We start from the raw sequence: 14,668 nt of genomic DNA on the forward strand, positions 1-14,668 counted from the left end.
AATCATTCTAGTAAGCTGCGTGACCCCCCTTAAGACCAACCTGTAGACGTATCACAGAATGCACAAGTCTTATACCATGATATTATACAAGAAGGTATGTGTGTGGTAGCCGCAGAAGGTATCACCCCCACCACATCACCCCCACCTTACATGACCTTACATGCCCATCCGACAGAGAATCAGCTATAAGATCTTGTGTCATGTGTATCGATGCCTGTCTGAAGATGCTCCACAAGATCTGTGTGATTTGATCACGGAGTACAAACCAGCTCGACCACTGCGGTCAGAAAACAAGCTCCTGTTGCAAGTTCCATCTGTGAAATCTGTGAACTACGGACAACGTTCCTTTGCTTTCAATGCAGCAAAGGAATGGATCAATCTCCCACTCAATCTCAGACAGTCTTCAACTCTTGCCTTCTTCCAATCTCAGCTAAAAACCTACTTATTTAATACTGCCTTTCTAGAATGACTCTTAATACCCACACATATGTGCGCTTAGAGCATGCATTGAGCATGGATTAATGCGCTATATAAATTCACTATCATTATTATTATTATTTATGACTGAAAGCGAGAATAAATGTGCATGTTTGTTGAGTGAAGTTTCTTCAAAGTCTTTCTCTTTTTCAGAACATTGTTGGTGTTAGGATCTGCTATGTTTGCTGGGATATCTAAAGGTAAGCTTCAGTATTAAACAATGAGTGAGTTAGTTTGCTTTTACGCCGCTTTTAGCAATATTCCAGCAACATCACGGCGGGGGACACCGGAAATGGGCTTCACACTTTGTAGCCATACAGTATCAGATGTCTTCATGGCATATTTTATTTAAACTTTAAGCAGCATAGTTTTTGGTTGGTTCCAACACGAGTATGTAAAGGATTTTTAACAATCATATTAAGTACTGCGGTGTGCCTCAAGGTTCAGTATTGGGTCCGATATTATTCATCCTTTATACAAAAGAATTGGGTCAAGACATCGACCAGCACAAGTTGCCAAGACACCTCTACGCTGATTATACGCAGCTCATGAAAATGTTCCGACCAATAGCATCCATAGAAGAAGCAGCCTCTGCCGACGTTACCACCTGCTGTACACAGATAAAAAGCTGGATGAACATCAATAAACTCAAGCTTAACGACGACAAGACGGAGTGTATGCTAATAGGACAATCTGCAAGATGTACCCAGTCAGGTCTCACCGCAGTTCAGACTGGAGCTCAAGCATTGATGTCACTCGGTCTGTGAAGAACTTGGGTGTTGTTTTGGACTCAGAACTGTCCACGAAGCAACATGTCAGTCATATCTCCAGAGTCTGCTCTTTCCAGTTGAGGAATGTCAGCAACATCAGAAAGTACCTGACAAAAGAATCTCTTATCATCCTGATTCTCACCCTGGTAGCATCTAGGATTGATTACTGTAACAGCCTCCTTGCCGGTGCACCCAAGTCTGTTACCAACAAGCTCCAGCACATCCAGAATACAGCTGCTCGGATAGTCTCCAGCTGCAGGAAGTACGACCACATCACCCCCATCTTACATGACCTACACTGGCTACCCATCCGACAGAGAATCAGCTATAAGATCTTGTGTCATGTGTATCGATGCCTGTCTGAAGATGCTCCACAATATCTGTGTGATTTGATCACAGAGTACAAACCAGCTCGATGACTGCGGTCAGAAAACAAGCTCCTGTTGCAAGTTCCATGGACAAAGTTCCTTTGCTTTCAATGCAGCAAAGGAATGGAACAACCTCCCACTCAATCTCAGACTGTCTTCAACTCTTGCCTCCTTCCAATCTCAGCTAAAAACCTACGTATTTGATTCTGCCGTTCTAGAATGACTCTTAATACCCGCACATATGTGCGCTTAGAAATGGAATTGAGCATGGATTAATGCGCTATATAAATTCACTATTATTATTATTGTTATTATTATCAAGTTTGAGTTGGTTAGCATCTTGATAGAAAATGCCGATAAATGGTATGGTATCCAGTACAGCGGCATTAACTTAATTATTATGTGAAATATGCGCTATATAAATTCACTATTATTATTATTGTTAATTATCAAACATGAAATGCCGAAAATGGTATGGTATCCAGTACAGCGGCATGTGCATGAAAAGTCACTAGAAGTTAATGAACATGAAATGAAAAACTGTGCATGAAAAGTCACAGAAGTTTTTAGATAGGAGTTTTTGTTGTGTGTTGACTCTAAACCTGTGAAGTTCCGGGTTAGAATTGGTCTTTAGTAACTCATGCTTGTCGTAAGTGGCGACTAACGGGATCGAGTGGTCAGGCTCGCTGACGTGGTAGATACATGTAATCGTATCCCAATTGCGTAGATCAATGCTCATGTTTTTGATCACTGGATTGTCTGGCCCAGACTCGATAATTTACAGACCGCCGCCATATAGCTGGATTACGGAGTGCGGCGCAAAACTAAATTCACTCACTCACCGTTGACTCCATCGTTCCTTAACGACCAAAATATGGATAATAGGTTCATTTCTATAGCGTAACGTCATAATAGGCGAGCAAACCTTTGCTTGCAGACACACCTTGGATGATGTTTATAGGTTACCTGGCTCTGGCAAATGGCGGCCTGGGAATCTTACAGACAAATAATCAGGTAGGTCTTTTTCATTTCCTTTGTTGTGGCGGATTGTGAAAAGGCGAGTCTTGCCACACGATCGAAATTGACATTATTATCAACGCTGTAATATAATAGCATGCATTGACCAAGTCAGCGAGCCTGACCACCCCATTACATTGGCCATCTCTCACAAGTATCAACTGCTGAATGCCAAAGCCGAATACTGCAAGTAACATGTGTCACAAGCAGGTTGTAGGTTGTTTTACAAGCTGAATGGGTTTGCACACCAAGAATCCGAAAGCATTACGACAACCCGTTAATAAGACTTGTGACGGACATATCGTGGTTAGTTCAAACGTTTTTCTAGATCTATCAATAAAGAGAGACATTAGGTACATAGTCGTTCCATAGGAGAGTGAGTGAGTTGAGTGTAGTTTTACGCCACTTTTAGCAATATTCTAGCAATATCACGGCGGGGGACACCAAAAAATGGGCGTAACACATAGTACCCATGTCGGGAATCGCACCCGGGTCTTCAGCGAACGCTTTAAGCACTAGCCTATCCCACCGCCCCTCGTTCCACAGGAACCGGGTCCACATATATGGATGCATATGGGTACACTTAACATGGACAGTTCAGTAGTACAACGTTGAGCACTGTGACGAACATACAACAATGGAAACATACAAAATATCCTTGCTTGTGGGCAGCTAAACCTCAAACGCCTTTAACGAGGATATCGGTCCCATTGGGCCTCTGGACCCAATAATTAATAAGAAGACGTCAATCGAAAATACGTCACGATATGGCTGAAATATTGCCGATGTGACGTTAAATATTCACTCACAAAATCGACAATATATTTAACATCAGCTGATATTTTATGTTCATTGATTTCTTTGTACTGCAGGTATCGTACATGTTCGAGAAAGGTGGACCGACCGTCATAGGGCTCATATGTGGAGCTTTTGACGCTTCCGGGGCTGTCATGCTGGGTGTGAAGGTAAAACTGACTCAAAACAGTGTCGTAATTAGTATACTGTGATGGTATATGTAGAATATAGCCATTCTGAAAACCATTTGAATGCATGAGCAATGCCTTGGGCACACACTGCCACAGTTTCAGAGACAGTAATACAAACAATTCTTACCAGGATATGTAGGTAAAATAATTGTATTATGTTCGTTGGTTAACTGATTTGTTGTTTTACGCCGCACTCAGCAAATAATCGAGTCTGGACCAGACAATCCAGTAATCAACAACATGAGCATCGATCTACGCAATTGGCAACCGATGACATGTGTCAACCAAGTCAGCGAGCCTGACCACCCGATCCCATTAGTCGCCTCTTACAACAAGCATGGGTTACTGAAGACAAATTCTAACATGTATATTCACGGGTCACTACGTTATTAAATCCACCAACTTGAACACTATATAGAACACTTGTCGTTAAAGCGTTCGCTCATCACGGCGAAGACCCGGGTTCGATTCCCAACATGGATACAATGTGTAAAGCCCATTTCTGGTGTTCCCCTGTGATATTGCTGGAATATTGCTAAAAGCGGCGTGAAAGCCAACTCTCTCACCTTTTGGGATTTAACTTCTCGTTACACACTGATTATTAATTTGGTCATATCACGGGGTATCGACTTGATGTGAGGGAATCATTAAAGGTCGAAGTAATTAGGGTCTTTGGCATTTACCTTGAAGAATGAGTGGATGAGTTTAGTTTTACGCCGCACTCAACATCATAGTGTTGTTTCTGTTGATTCCTCCATCAGTATTCAAGGAAACCGTCCTTCTGTTTCAGCTGGCATATGACAATGGTGTGTCTCTTCAGATGTCCTTCATCGTTATCGGTTGTTTGAACATAATGGCAGTCATTAGCACCTTTACGTTCCTACCTAAGAAATTTATCAAAAACACCCAACCCAATTCGAACACTGATGCAGACCAGGAAGCAGTCTCATCTGAAGGGGCAAACCATTCTTCCTTGAATATTAAAAACGAATCGTCGGAAAAGACAATGCTCCTTCGTGGTCAAAGCAGAAACCTGACCTTGCATGGTCTGAGATCCGAGGCTAGTGACACACCTCCAGGAATCGACACTTATCCCACAGCTGAAGAGGGGAACCACGTGGCCACGAAGGGTGACGTTTCCGGGATGAAGGAAGATAAAGAAATATCAAAGAACAGCTTACTGTTGGGCTACATCTTCAGCCCTCTATATATGCTGACTGTTGTGTGGGGCTGTGTGATTCAGTTGATATTTGTACTTTTCATCGGTTCGTTCAATGCCTGGCTGGAACATATCACACACCACGTGCAAGAAAGAGGTGAGAACAGGAAAAGATGTATTTATACAACTAATACATTGTGTAATTCAATAGTTGTATGTAGATGTGTATAATGACTAGTACGAGGTATATTAATTCAGTTGTCAATCTAAGAGTTATTAAGTCAGTAGCAGTGTGTCATTATGCGTGTTTACTGGTTAGAGAGTTATGATGTTCATCGCCGTATGTTGAACCATGCTTGTAAGAGTGGTAATTAATTCATGACTATATGTGGCAATGAGCATAGTCCTTACGATCTCGTGCATAGTGTACGAACTGTAGACTGGGAGGAGAGTTATCCATTGGCAATCTTCCGCAAACATCCCATTGTGAAACTTCCATGCGAAACAAGTAAGGGACATTTTGAGTGAGTGACTTTAGATTTTACGCCACACTCAGCAATATTCCAGCTTTTTGGCGGCAGTCTGTAAACAATCAAGTTTAGACCAGACAGTCCAGGGATCAACAGTATGAGCATCGATCTATGCAATTGGGATACGTGACATGTGTCATCCGATCCCGTTAGTCGCCTCTTACTGAAGACCAATCCGGATCTTCACGGGTCCAGTCGAGTTTGGAAATTACCTGATGAGCGCTTCTTGGACCTTTCCGTCGAACGTGGCGTAGTGTCACAATTGCGCTCAACATTTTCCATGGCGTAGTCACAGGTCAGTACCATCTAGACAACCCATCACTGCACAACATTAAAAATTAATTTCGCCTTTCGTGGTGATAATAGATAATATTACTGGTTGTGTTGGCTGCAAAATACAAAATTTGGAATTTGACTCCGACTTCTTTAATGACCTGGGGCTCATTTCACGAAGCAACATTTACTAAGGTTAACCTTAACTCCCATTCTTTAACATTGCACTAAGGTTACCTTAGTGACTTACGATCACTTTAGTGCTTTGTGAAAGGAGGCCCTGGTACAGTGGGGTAGCCTGGTGTTTGAAGCGTTCGCTCGTCACGCTGAAGACCCGGGTTCGATTCCCATAATGGGTACAATCTGTACAGCCCATTTCTGTTCCCCCACCGTGATATTGCTAAAAGCATCGTAAGACTAAACTCACTCACTCTTTAATGACCTAGTGCACAGCCATATCATAACAGCAACACTTAGAACCCATTTCATCGGGTCGCCTACTCAAACATGAACATATTATTTACATCGCATTAGCCATTACCATGTGGTTAAGAAGACAGGGCTTGATGATTCCCTCTATCCCCTACTTGCTCCGTTCAGGGTGGTGTATGTGTAGCATTTTACGCCATTTATGATCTGTGATTTAGTGATAAGCTACACGATGACGGCACATGTTGAAATGATAGATCGCTTGATGGCTGAAAGAGACGAGACCGTGGGATCAGCTCACCCTGACTGTTCATGTTAAACTGTTGACGTGTAAAATCGGCATTTAAAGAGTTCTTCCTATTGTATATATTCCTCTGTCGTGTACATGGAATATATTTGAAATGTTTTATGTAACACAAGGTTGATTACATTTAAACATTGATGTCCTTCTTTGTGAATAGGGGCTGTGGGGTAGCCTAGTGGTTAAAGTGTTCGCTCGTCATGCCGAAGACCCGGGTTCGATTCCCCACATGGGTACAATGTGTGACGCCCATTTTTGGTGTTCCTCGCCGTGATATTGCTGGAATATTGCTAAAAGCGGCGTAAAACCATACTTACTCACTCTTTGTGAATACCGGACACAGAGAGTTATTAGTTAACAGTTGCATGCTGGTTTGTTGTTTTACGCCGCACTCAGCAATAATTCAGCTGTATGGTGGCGGTCTGTAAATAATTGGGTCTGGAACAGAAAACCCCGTGACCCCGTGACCAACAGCATCTACGCAGCTGGGATACGATGACATGTGTCAATCAAGTCAGCGAGTCTGACCACCCAATCCTGTTAGTCGCCTCTTGCTGAAGACCAATTCTAACCCGGGTAGTTGACCGATCAGTGTGTGTACCGGTAGGAGCGTCATTAATTTAATAGTGTTATGCGAGGGCGTTGATAATTCATCAAACCGCAGGATCGATATATCCGTCAATAAGTGATTACGACACAGCTATGTGAATACATTAGTTGAAAAAGACACGCATTATGTTCGTTGAACTATTTGTTAAGGTATAATACACTGTATTCATTCTCTAATTGTTAAGAAAGAGAGTATGGTCATAGAGTAAATGTTACGTTGTAGACTATATACGTTAATTAGTTGTAAAACATTGACGATATCAGTGAGCTAATTTGCACATAAGAGCTAATAAGACATGGTATATTCATGAACTAATTGTTCAGACATAGACTGTTTTCTTGCAGTGAGCGTCCTGACAGACTTCTTGTTCACAGTCATGCTGGCTTCGCCGGTGGTGTCTATACTATCTGGGGCCATGGTGGACTTCTTCTATTCTATACAACCAGGTGATTATGAAGTGACGACAACTCCCTACGCTTTAACCATTGGACTATCCCACTGGCCTCATATAGATTGACGTTCAAAAGAAAGTACACACCTGATTCTTTGGTAAAATATTTTCTTTAAAACAGCATTAATATTTAAAAAGTGTTTTGATTCTGCCTTGTCACAAACATTGTGCAAGTGTTTCCAAAACACCACAGATAGTGTACCATATTACAACATTGCTAGCAAATATTTATGGTTTTAATGGGAATAGTCCCAAAACACCAGGTGTGTACTTTCTTATGAACGTCAGTATGGATTGAAGGGATCAGTTGTCTTAAAGGATCTCTAAGTAAGACATGCACTGAGATCTATGCCACATTTCTTTACAGGTGATTTAAACCGAGAGGCAAACCATTTGTCATATGCTTTAACTGAAAATAAATGTTATCCAAAATATAAACTGTAATAAAAACGTATGAACCATTATAGTATACTTCTCTATGGTTTTACGTTTCAAAGTATATTTTGATTTGATAAGTTGAGCCACAATCTAATATACTCATGCCAATAATGGTTGTCACCCCCTTCAATTTTTTTAATTGGAGAGGGGTTGGGGGTGTGAGGTGTGTGTGGGGGTTGGGGTGGGGAGGGGGGTGACCATTATTGGCATGAGTATATTATACAATCATTTCGCATAATACACAACCACTGTATGGTATCTTAGACCTTCTTTAAAATGAATGAATTTCCTCTCTTTCACGGTACAACATGGCAGGGTCCATGTGGATGGTAATTCATTTTATGCCTCATTTCACACCAATTGATTTTACAAAAAATTACCCATCTTCAGATTACTTTTTGCAATGATGAGTTATGGTTATGTAGTCATAATCAGATTTAACAACAGTTCTTTTAAATGTCAGCTTAAAAAAGAGAGCAGAAACCAATCAACATATTTCCCCTGGGTTAAGGTGATCATACTTTCAGCAATTCTCAGTGAGAAATTAGTTTTACGTTATGCTGATTTGTCAGTTCAGGAACATTTTCCCGCAGTTTTTATTGTTTATGGATAGGCACTCAACAACGTGGGACTTGAGGAAGACTTTATCTATTTCTCGTGAAATCAAAATCGTATAACAATTTGTGATTGTGTCCACCAACTTTGAATTAAACCGGAGGAAGTTTTATAAAACACCCCATTCCCAATGAATGCCAGATCTCATAACTCATTTTATGTGTGCATTTGTTTTATAAATATAGAAATGAGAAGCCATAAAACCCGGACTCATTACGCTCTAGCTGCGCCTATTGCCTTAACCAACTTCCTGGCCTTGATACTGTGCGCATGCGTCGTTGTCGAGAGAGAGGATATGACGTATGTAACGGTCATCACATCCGTGTTATACAGAACGCTCCTATATAGTGGCTTGACCCTGTTTTCAAGATTGATGTAAGTATTTTCTCAACCGATGATTTTTTTTTTTGCTGGCATTTATACTTTTAAAAATCTGTTCACATAAATATCTACACCAGTCAATACTATTTTTATATAACTTCGATTAGTTGCAAAGTATGCCGCCATCTTGTTACTGGAGTATCAACTGTTAATGTTTTTCGATGGCGTTGAATATATAATTCAATCTACTTTTTTATCGTTTAGCAAAATAACATTTTACAAATAAAAAGGATATTCCCAGTTGCATATATTTTGTGGTTTATCATGGCTGAAATACTGCCGAAATGACTTTAAGTATAACTTCACCCACTCAAGAGACTTTTGTCCGAGTTTTGTAAGACGTTATAATGCCGATTAGTCCCGAACTCGCGCGTCTTCTGCAGGTACCCGAGTGAATATTTTGCGGCAATATATGGTGTCTTATTCACGATCAGCGGCTTGGTGAATTTCCTGCAATATCCTCTGTTTCTCTGGTGCCAGAGCTCCCCAAGTGGATATAGACAGGTGAGTGCTGTGTAGACAGGTGAGAGTACCACGTGCCGACATTCTCGTGACTAAATCCCAGATGCTGCGGTCGACCAACTGGGTGATTCTCACTGTCGCAAAAACAATTTTGGTATGTAATTCAGATATGATAAAAGTATATATCCAGTGATTCTTCGCACTGTCTGCATGGTAAGCTTTGCTCCAGACATTGAGAAAGTGTTTTAAGGGATGTAACGGTTATCTTACAGTTATGATCCACGCAGTCGGAATCCAATGACAGGTGATCAAGCTAGTCCAGATTAAGAATGACCATCCGATTCACTGGCTGAATTACCTATTTATGGGACCCCACTGCAATAACACAAGATCACACATACGCACGCACACAAGTAATACGTACAAGAAACCTTCCTAAACGCAACCAAACTTCAATTTCACGTCTATATTATATTATCCTATTTGTTTATAAGCCAAATAAAAAGAGACTATTGCTTAAGGGTGTTTACTCAATGTCATATTTCTGAAGTAAAAGTCCATCAGTCACCTGTATAAAGTCTTATATCATCCAAAACTGTGTTCCACGGAGATATTGCTTGTCTGACTGACTGAGTTTGGTTTTACGCCGCTTTTAGCAATATTCCAGCAACATCACGGCGGAGATATTGCTTGTGTGAGATCAAACGATAGATCTCCTATCGATAGTAAATTTTGTACAATGCCCTGACATCATCATTTACATGACTCACAATGCTATGATGTCAAAAAACTGATGACGTCACAATGCTATGACATAGCTGCACTGCAAGTCTAATGGCAGTACCGTGTTCAGAGATGTGCATTTTTCATTGAAAACTAATGAAGAGTGATTTTTGATGATAAATAGAATCTCACCCTCGTGTCAACACTAGTTGATAAAAGTAAAAATATCCCCGGCAAGCCTCGGATATTTGTAACTTTATCAACTCTTGGTGATATATTTGATATCAAAGGACACTCGGGTGAGATTCTCTATAGATTAACAACGGTCTTTATTGAGTGAGTATGGTTTTACGCCGCTTTTAGCAATATTCCAGCAATGTCATTGCGGGGGGGCACCAGAAATGGGCTTCACATATTGTACCCATGTGGGGAATCGAACCCGTGTCTTCGGCGTGACGAGCGAACGCTTCAACCACTAGGCTACCACACCGCCGAGACCTTATTAAGTGCCAAAGTAACTTACAGGTTCAAGCCACCATATTGTACTTTGTACTGAAACATTTAATCGTCATGCTCAGAAACGGTTGTTCCCAAACCCAGATTCGCCTCGATTATGGTTTTAGATACATGCAGTTCTCATTGCATTCACGAAAACGGTAAAAGTCTCAGATGTGAATCACTTCAATGGTTTTCTCCACAACAAGCTGGATCGCTGAGGTATAACTGATATATAGTTCAGAGCCACGTTAAACACCCTCATTTTGTGTAGTATATAGTTCAGAGCCACGTTAAACACCCTCATTTTGTGTAGGGGCGGTGGTGTAGCCTAGTGGTTAAGGCGTTCGCTCGTCACGCCGAAGACCCGGGTTCGTTTCCAAACATGGGCACAATGTGTGAAAGCCCATTTCTGGTGTCCCCCGCCGTGATATTGCTGGAATATTGCTAAAAGCGGCGTAAAACTCAATCACTCACTCATTCTGTGTATGATGACTTACGTGTGTTTTCTCTTTTTCTCAGGTATACGGCATGCTTGGTCTGGCGTCTATACTGATATCAGTACAGCCGATATATTTGATATATACAGGATACAGAGAGAAACAATAACCTCATGTATATCTAAGTGTGTGATTTGAGTCTATTGCTCAAGGCAACAAAGAAAGAAAGAAATTTTAGTAGTTACCACTATCAATGTAAATTTCACCATCAAAACAATGCTCTCGAGTAGCTATTATGGGCAAGCCTTGTTCATCCAGAATCACGCTCAGAATCATGTGAATGGAGTGATAATTGAAAATTAAATAAAATTACAAAAGATGCGAAGCCCAACTGTAATAGGGCAACACCATGGTTCTATCTGCCACTGTATAATTACTTCACCGTAACATTTGGCAAACTCCTGGTGCTATTTCTGAGCATATGAATCTTTGACCACGACATGTCAAGCTGTCTCTCAGTGTATATTGTTCAAATGTTACGGTGTGAAAAATCTCGTTTCTGCCATAATCCGGGCTATATCTGTCAATGTATACTTGCTTGAATGTAATATATTACAAAATCATGGTGCTCTCTGTATATTATGCAACCTTAATTGTGGCAAAATCAAAGTTATATCTGTTAGTGCTTGTATTGTGTTACCATAACATGTTCATAAACCTTGTTCTATTCGTCATGGTACAATTGGACTGTATCATATAGCATAATCCACCTACTAGTATTCATTCCGGTACATGTACCCCCATAGCCCTTTTCCCCATTAATTGTCTTTCTCCGTTGTGTTTGTAAGCAGAACGCCGAATTTCTTTCATGGAAATAAACATACATAATTGTACAGCATGTGTCTACTTAATCATGTGGTGGTTAGCCAAACAACGACGATTCGAATCGTATTTCAAAATAATCACGGCGAGTAGTGTAGTGTTGAAATGAAGTGTGCACAGGACAGATTTAGCTAGTACGCACCAAGGTGGAGGCGTGTTGAGGAATTTTCGTGAATTTCTTATCGGGCTTTACCAAAACATATCGTTCGCTGTACATGTTCTGATGACGTGTTTTGTGTCCAAATAAACTAATTGGCTCCACATTTCATAGACAAAATGTCGAGATGCACTAATTACGTGAGTTTGTGAGTACGGTTTTACGCCGCTTTTATCAATGTTCCAGCAATATCACGGCGGAGGTCACCAGAAATGGGCTTCACACAATGTACCCATGTGAGGAATTGAACCCGGGCCTTCGGTGTAACGAGCGAACGCTTTAAAATAACCACTAGGCTACCCCACCGCCCCGCACTAATTGAAAAAATAAGATATTTCCCCAAAGCATGTAAAGGTCGGTCCCTTAAAGCTCGATAATTTCAAATTCTTTTGAGAAAAAATACTAAATTAAAAAGCCAACCAAAACACGAACCTCTCTAGCGTAGAGAGAGAAAGAATATTGGTACGTAACTCACTTTGGTACGGTATCTTCAGCACCGGCAACCAATGCCCTGTAGCCAATAATACTTGGAGCTCACGTAAAATCTCCATGCTAAGTTCCATTGACATCGGATCGCCTTCTTTCACCTCGAGGTCGTCATGGCCATGTGGAGACCATTATAACATACCCATTAAGATTATTAATTGACGTTCATTGCCTTGATCTACTCCCATTAGAGGTAAAGCACGATGCATTAATTCCCTTCAGCATTGTGACCAATACAACAGCTACAACAACGATAGTAACACCATTGAACCTCGAGTTAAGGAGACACATGGGATTTCGCCTACGCTGACTAATCACTTTCATAGAGTGTGCACACTTTAACGTTTATTTATTATCCGATATAATTATCTTTCATCAAGACAGATGGCATTTCACGTGCTCTTGTTAGGGTTTGGACATTATTTAGTGGGGTTTGGTTAGCACATTTATCGTTGTGAATGTTCTTGACAAGTGGTTTCTGTCACTGTATTTACGTTGTATATTCAGACATATCCTTTTCATTACGTGTTCATATCGCAACACATTTGTTGATGAAAGGTTCCTTAACCCGAAGTGTTACCTCCCTTAGTGAGCCCTTGCCTCTGATGCTAACGGTAACAGAGTGAGTGAGTGAGTGAGTATAGTTTTACGCCGCTTTTATCAATACTCCAGCAAGCCAGCGAGTATGTGTTTTCGCAGCTTTTAGCAATATTCCAGCAATATCACGGCAGGGGACACCAGAAGTGGGCTTAACACATTGTACCCATGTGGGAAATCGAACACGGGTCTTCGGCGTGACAAGCAAACGCTTTAACCACTAGGCTACCCCACCGCCCCTATATTCCAGCAATATCACAGCAGGGGACAATGGGCTTCACACATTGGGCACATTGTTAGGAATCGAACCCGGGTCTTCGGCGTGACGAGCGGACGCTTTAACCATTGGGCTACCCCACCACCCCTAAAGGTAACGGAAGCTTGCATACTTTACCAGCCAAGCAGGTTATACAAGATCGTTTATACACAAAAACGCTGCACTTTCTTGAATTTGCAACAATCTTAAAAAAAGTATCTAAACTGACGGGTACATAATCATGCATAATTACATACTTATAAGTATGTAAACTAACGGGTAAATGAAAGAATACCCTGATAAATCTGATTTAATTAAAAGCATTTTCATTACCAAATTTGAACTGTCAACCAAAAAATCGTTCACCTGAAATGAAATTTAAACAAAACATTATCTAGATGTTACTGGTCTGAACACAAATAATGTCCGAAATGCAGCCACGATACCAGTATGAGTACATCTCCATGAAATAACCATTGCATGCTTGTGTCATTCACATCAAACGCGGCCGTGTCAGTTCTTTTGCCCGGCAGTAGAGTTAAAATAGACAACGTCCCCTTCTGATTAAATCAAGCAGATTAAATATCATTGCAAAATATACTAAATGCAGCTGTATGGACGCACTCATACCAGAGACGTGAAAGCAGAGGAAATGCCAGGAGAGAAGTGTGCCTCTGGGCCACACTTTTCTGAGATTAATCGACGACAGAGTTGGTTATTGTTCAAGTCTTGACTTATATAAGACATTTTGCTGCTTTCTGTTTTTATCAAGCTTTTGTTGAAATGTTTGCACTTAAGCATTCGAGGCGGTGGGATAGCCTTGCTGTTAAAGAGTTCGGTCATCTCGCCTAAAACGCCACATGGGTCACTCACTCACTCACTCACCGATCGATTGTACTGTATCTGAACCTAACTCTGTACTGTGTTTGACTGACATACTGACTGACTGAGTTTGGCTTTACGCCGCTTTTAGCAATATTCCAGCAACATCACGGCGGGGGACACCAGAAATGGGCTTCACAGATTGTACCCATGTGGGGATTCGAACCCGGGTCTTCGGCGTGACTACTGTGTTTGACTTCAACCTTATTGCTCCTGAACGTAACGTTAACTCTCCAGTTGGCTTCGATCGTACGGTATCTGAACTTAACTCTCTACTGTGTTTGACTTCAACCTTATTGCTCTTGAACGTAACGTTAACTCTCCAGTTGGCTTCGATCGTACGGTATCTGAACTTAACTCTCTACTGTGTTTGACTTCAACCTTATTGCTCCTGAACGTAACGTTAACTCTCCAGTTGGAGTCGATCGTACTGTATCTGAACTTAACTCTCTACTGTGTTTGACTTCAACCTTATTGCTCCTG

The 14,668-nt window shown here is 41.1% G+C and overlaps 1 protein-coding gene across 1 annotated transcript; it reads left to right on the forward strand.

Moving 5' to 3' along the window:
- The first annotated feature begins 628 nt into the window (after positions 1–628).
- LOC124264549 (solute carrier family 43 member 3-like) lies at positions 629–11,818 on the forward strand. The gene is made up of 8 exons (XM_046699298.1): positions 629–677; positions 2,553–2,629; positions 3,505–3,597; positions 4,409–4,934; positions 7,265–7,366; positions 8,610–8,799; positions 9,189–9,309; positions 11,008–11,818. The coding sequence occupies exons 1-8, from the start codon at positions 656–658 to the stop codon at positions 11,092–11,094; spliced, it is 1,218 nt and encodes a 405-aa protein (XP_046555254.1). The 5' UTR covers positions 629–655; the 3' UTR covers positions 11,095–11,818.
- The last annotated feature ends 2,850 nt before the right edge of the window (positions 11,819–14,668 follow it).

This window comes from Haliotis rubra, unplaced genomic scaffold, assembly GCF_003918875.1.
Source record: "Haliotis rubra isolate DU_JTF1 unplaced genomic scaffold, ASM391887v1 Scf93, whole genome shotgun sequence".
NCBI classification, from domain to species: Eukaryota; Metazoa; Mollusca; class Gastropoda; order Lepetellida; family Haliotidae; genus Haliotis; species Haliotis rubra.

Bases quoted from the DNA above. Each gene is read 5' to 3' on its own strand.
- LOC124264549 (XM_046699298.1), top strand. From the start codon at position 656: ATGTTTGCTGGGATATCTAAAG. The intron at 4,935-7,264 runs GTGAGAACAGGA...GTTTTCTTGCAG, and splicing joins ACACCACGTGCAAGAAAGAG to TGAGCGTCCTGACAGACTTC. The intron at 7,367-8,609 runs GTGATTATGAAG...TTATAAATATAG, and splicing joins CTTCTATTCTATACAACCAG to AAATGAGAAGCCATAAAACC.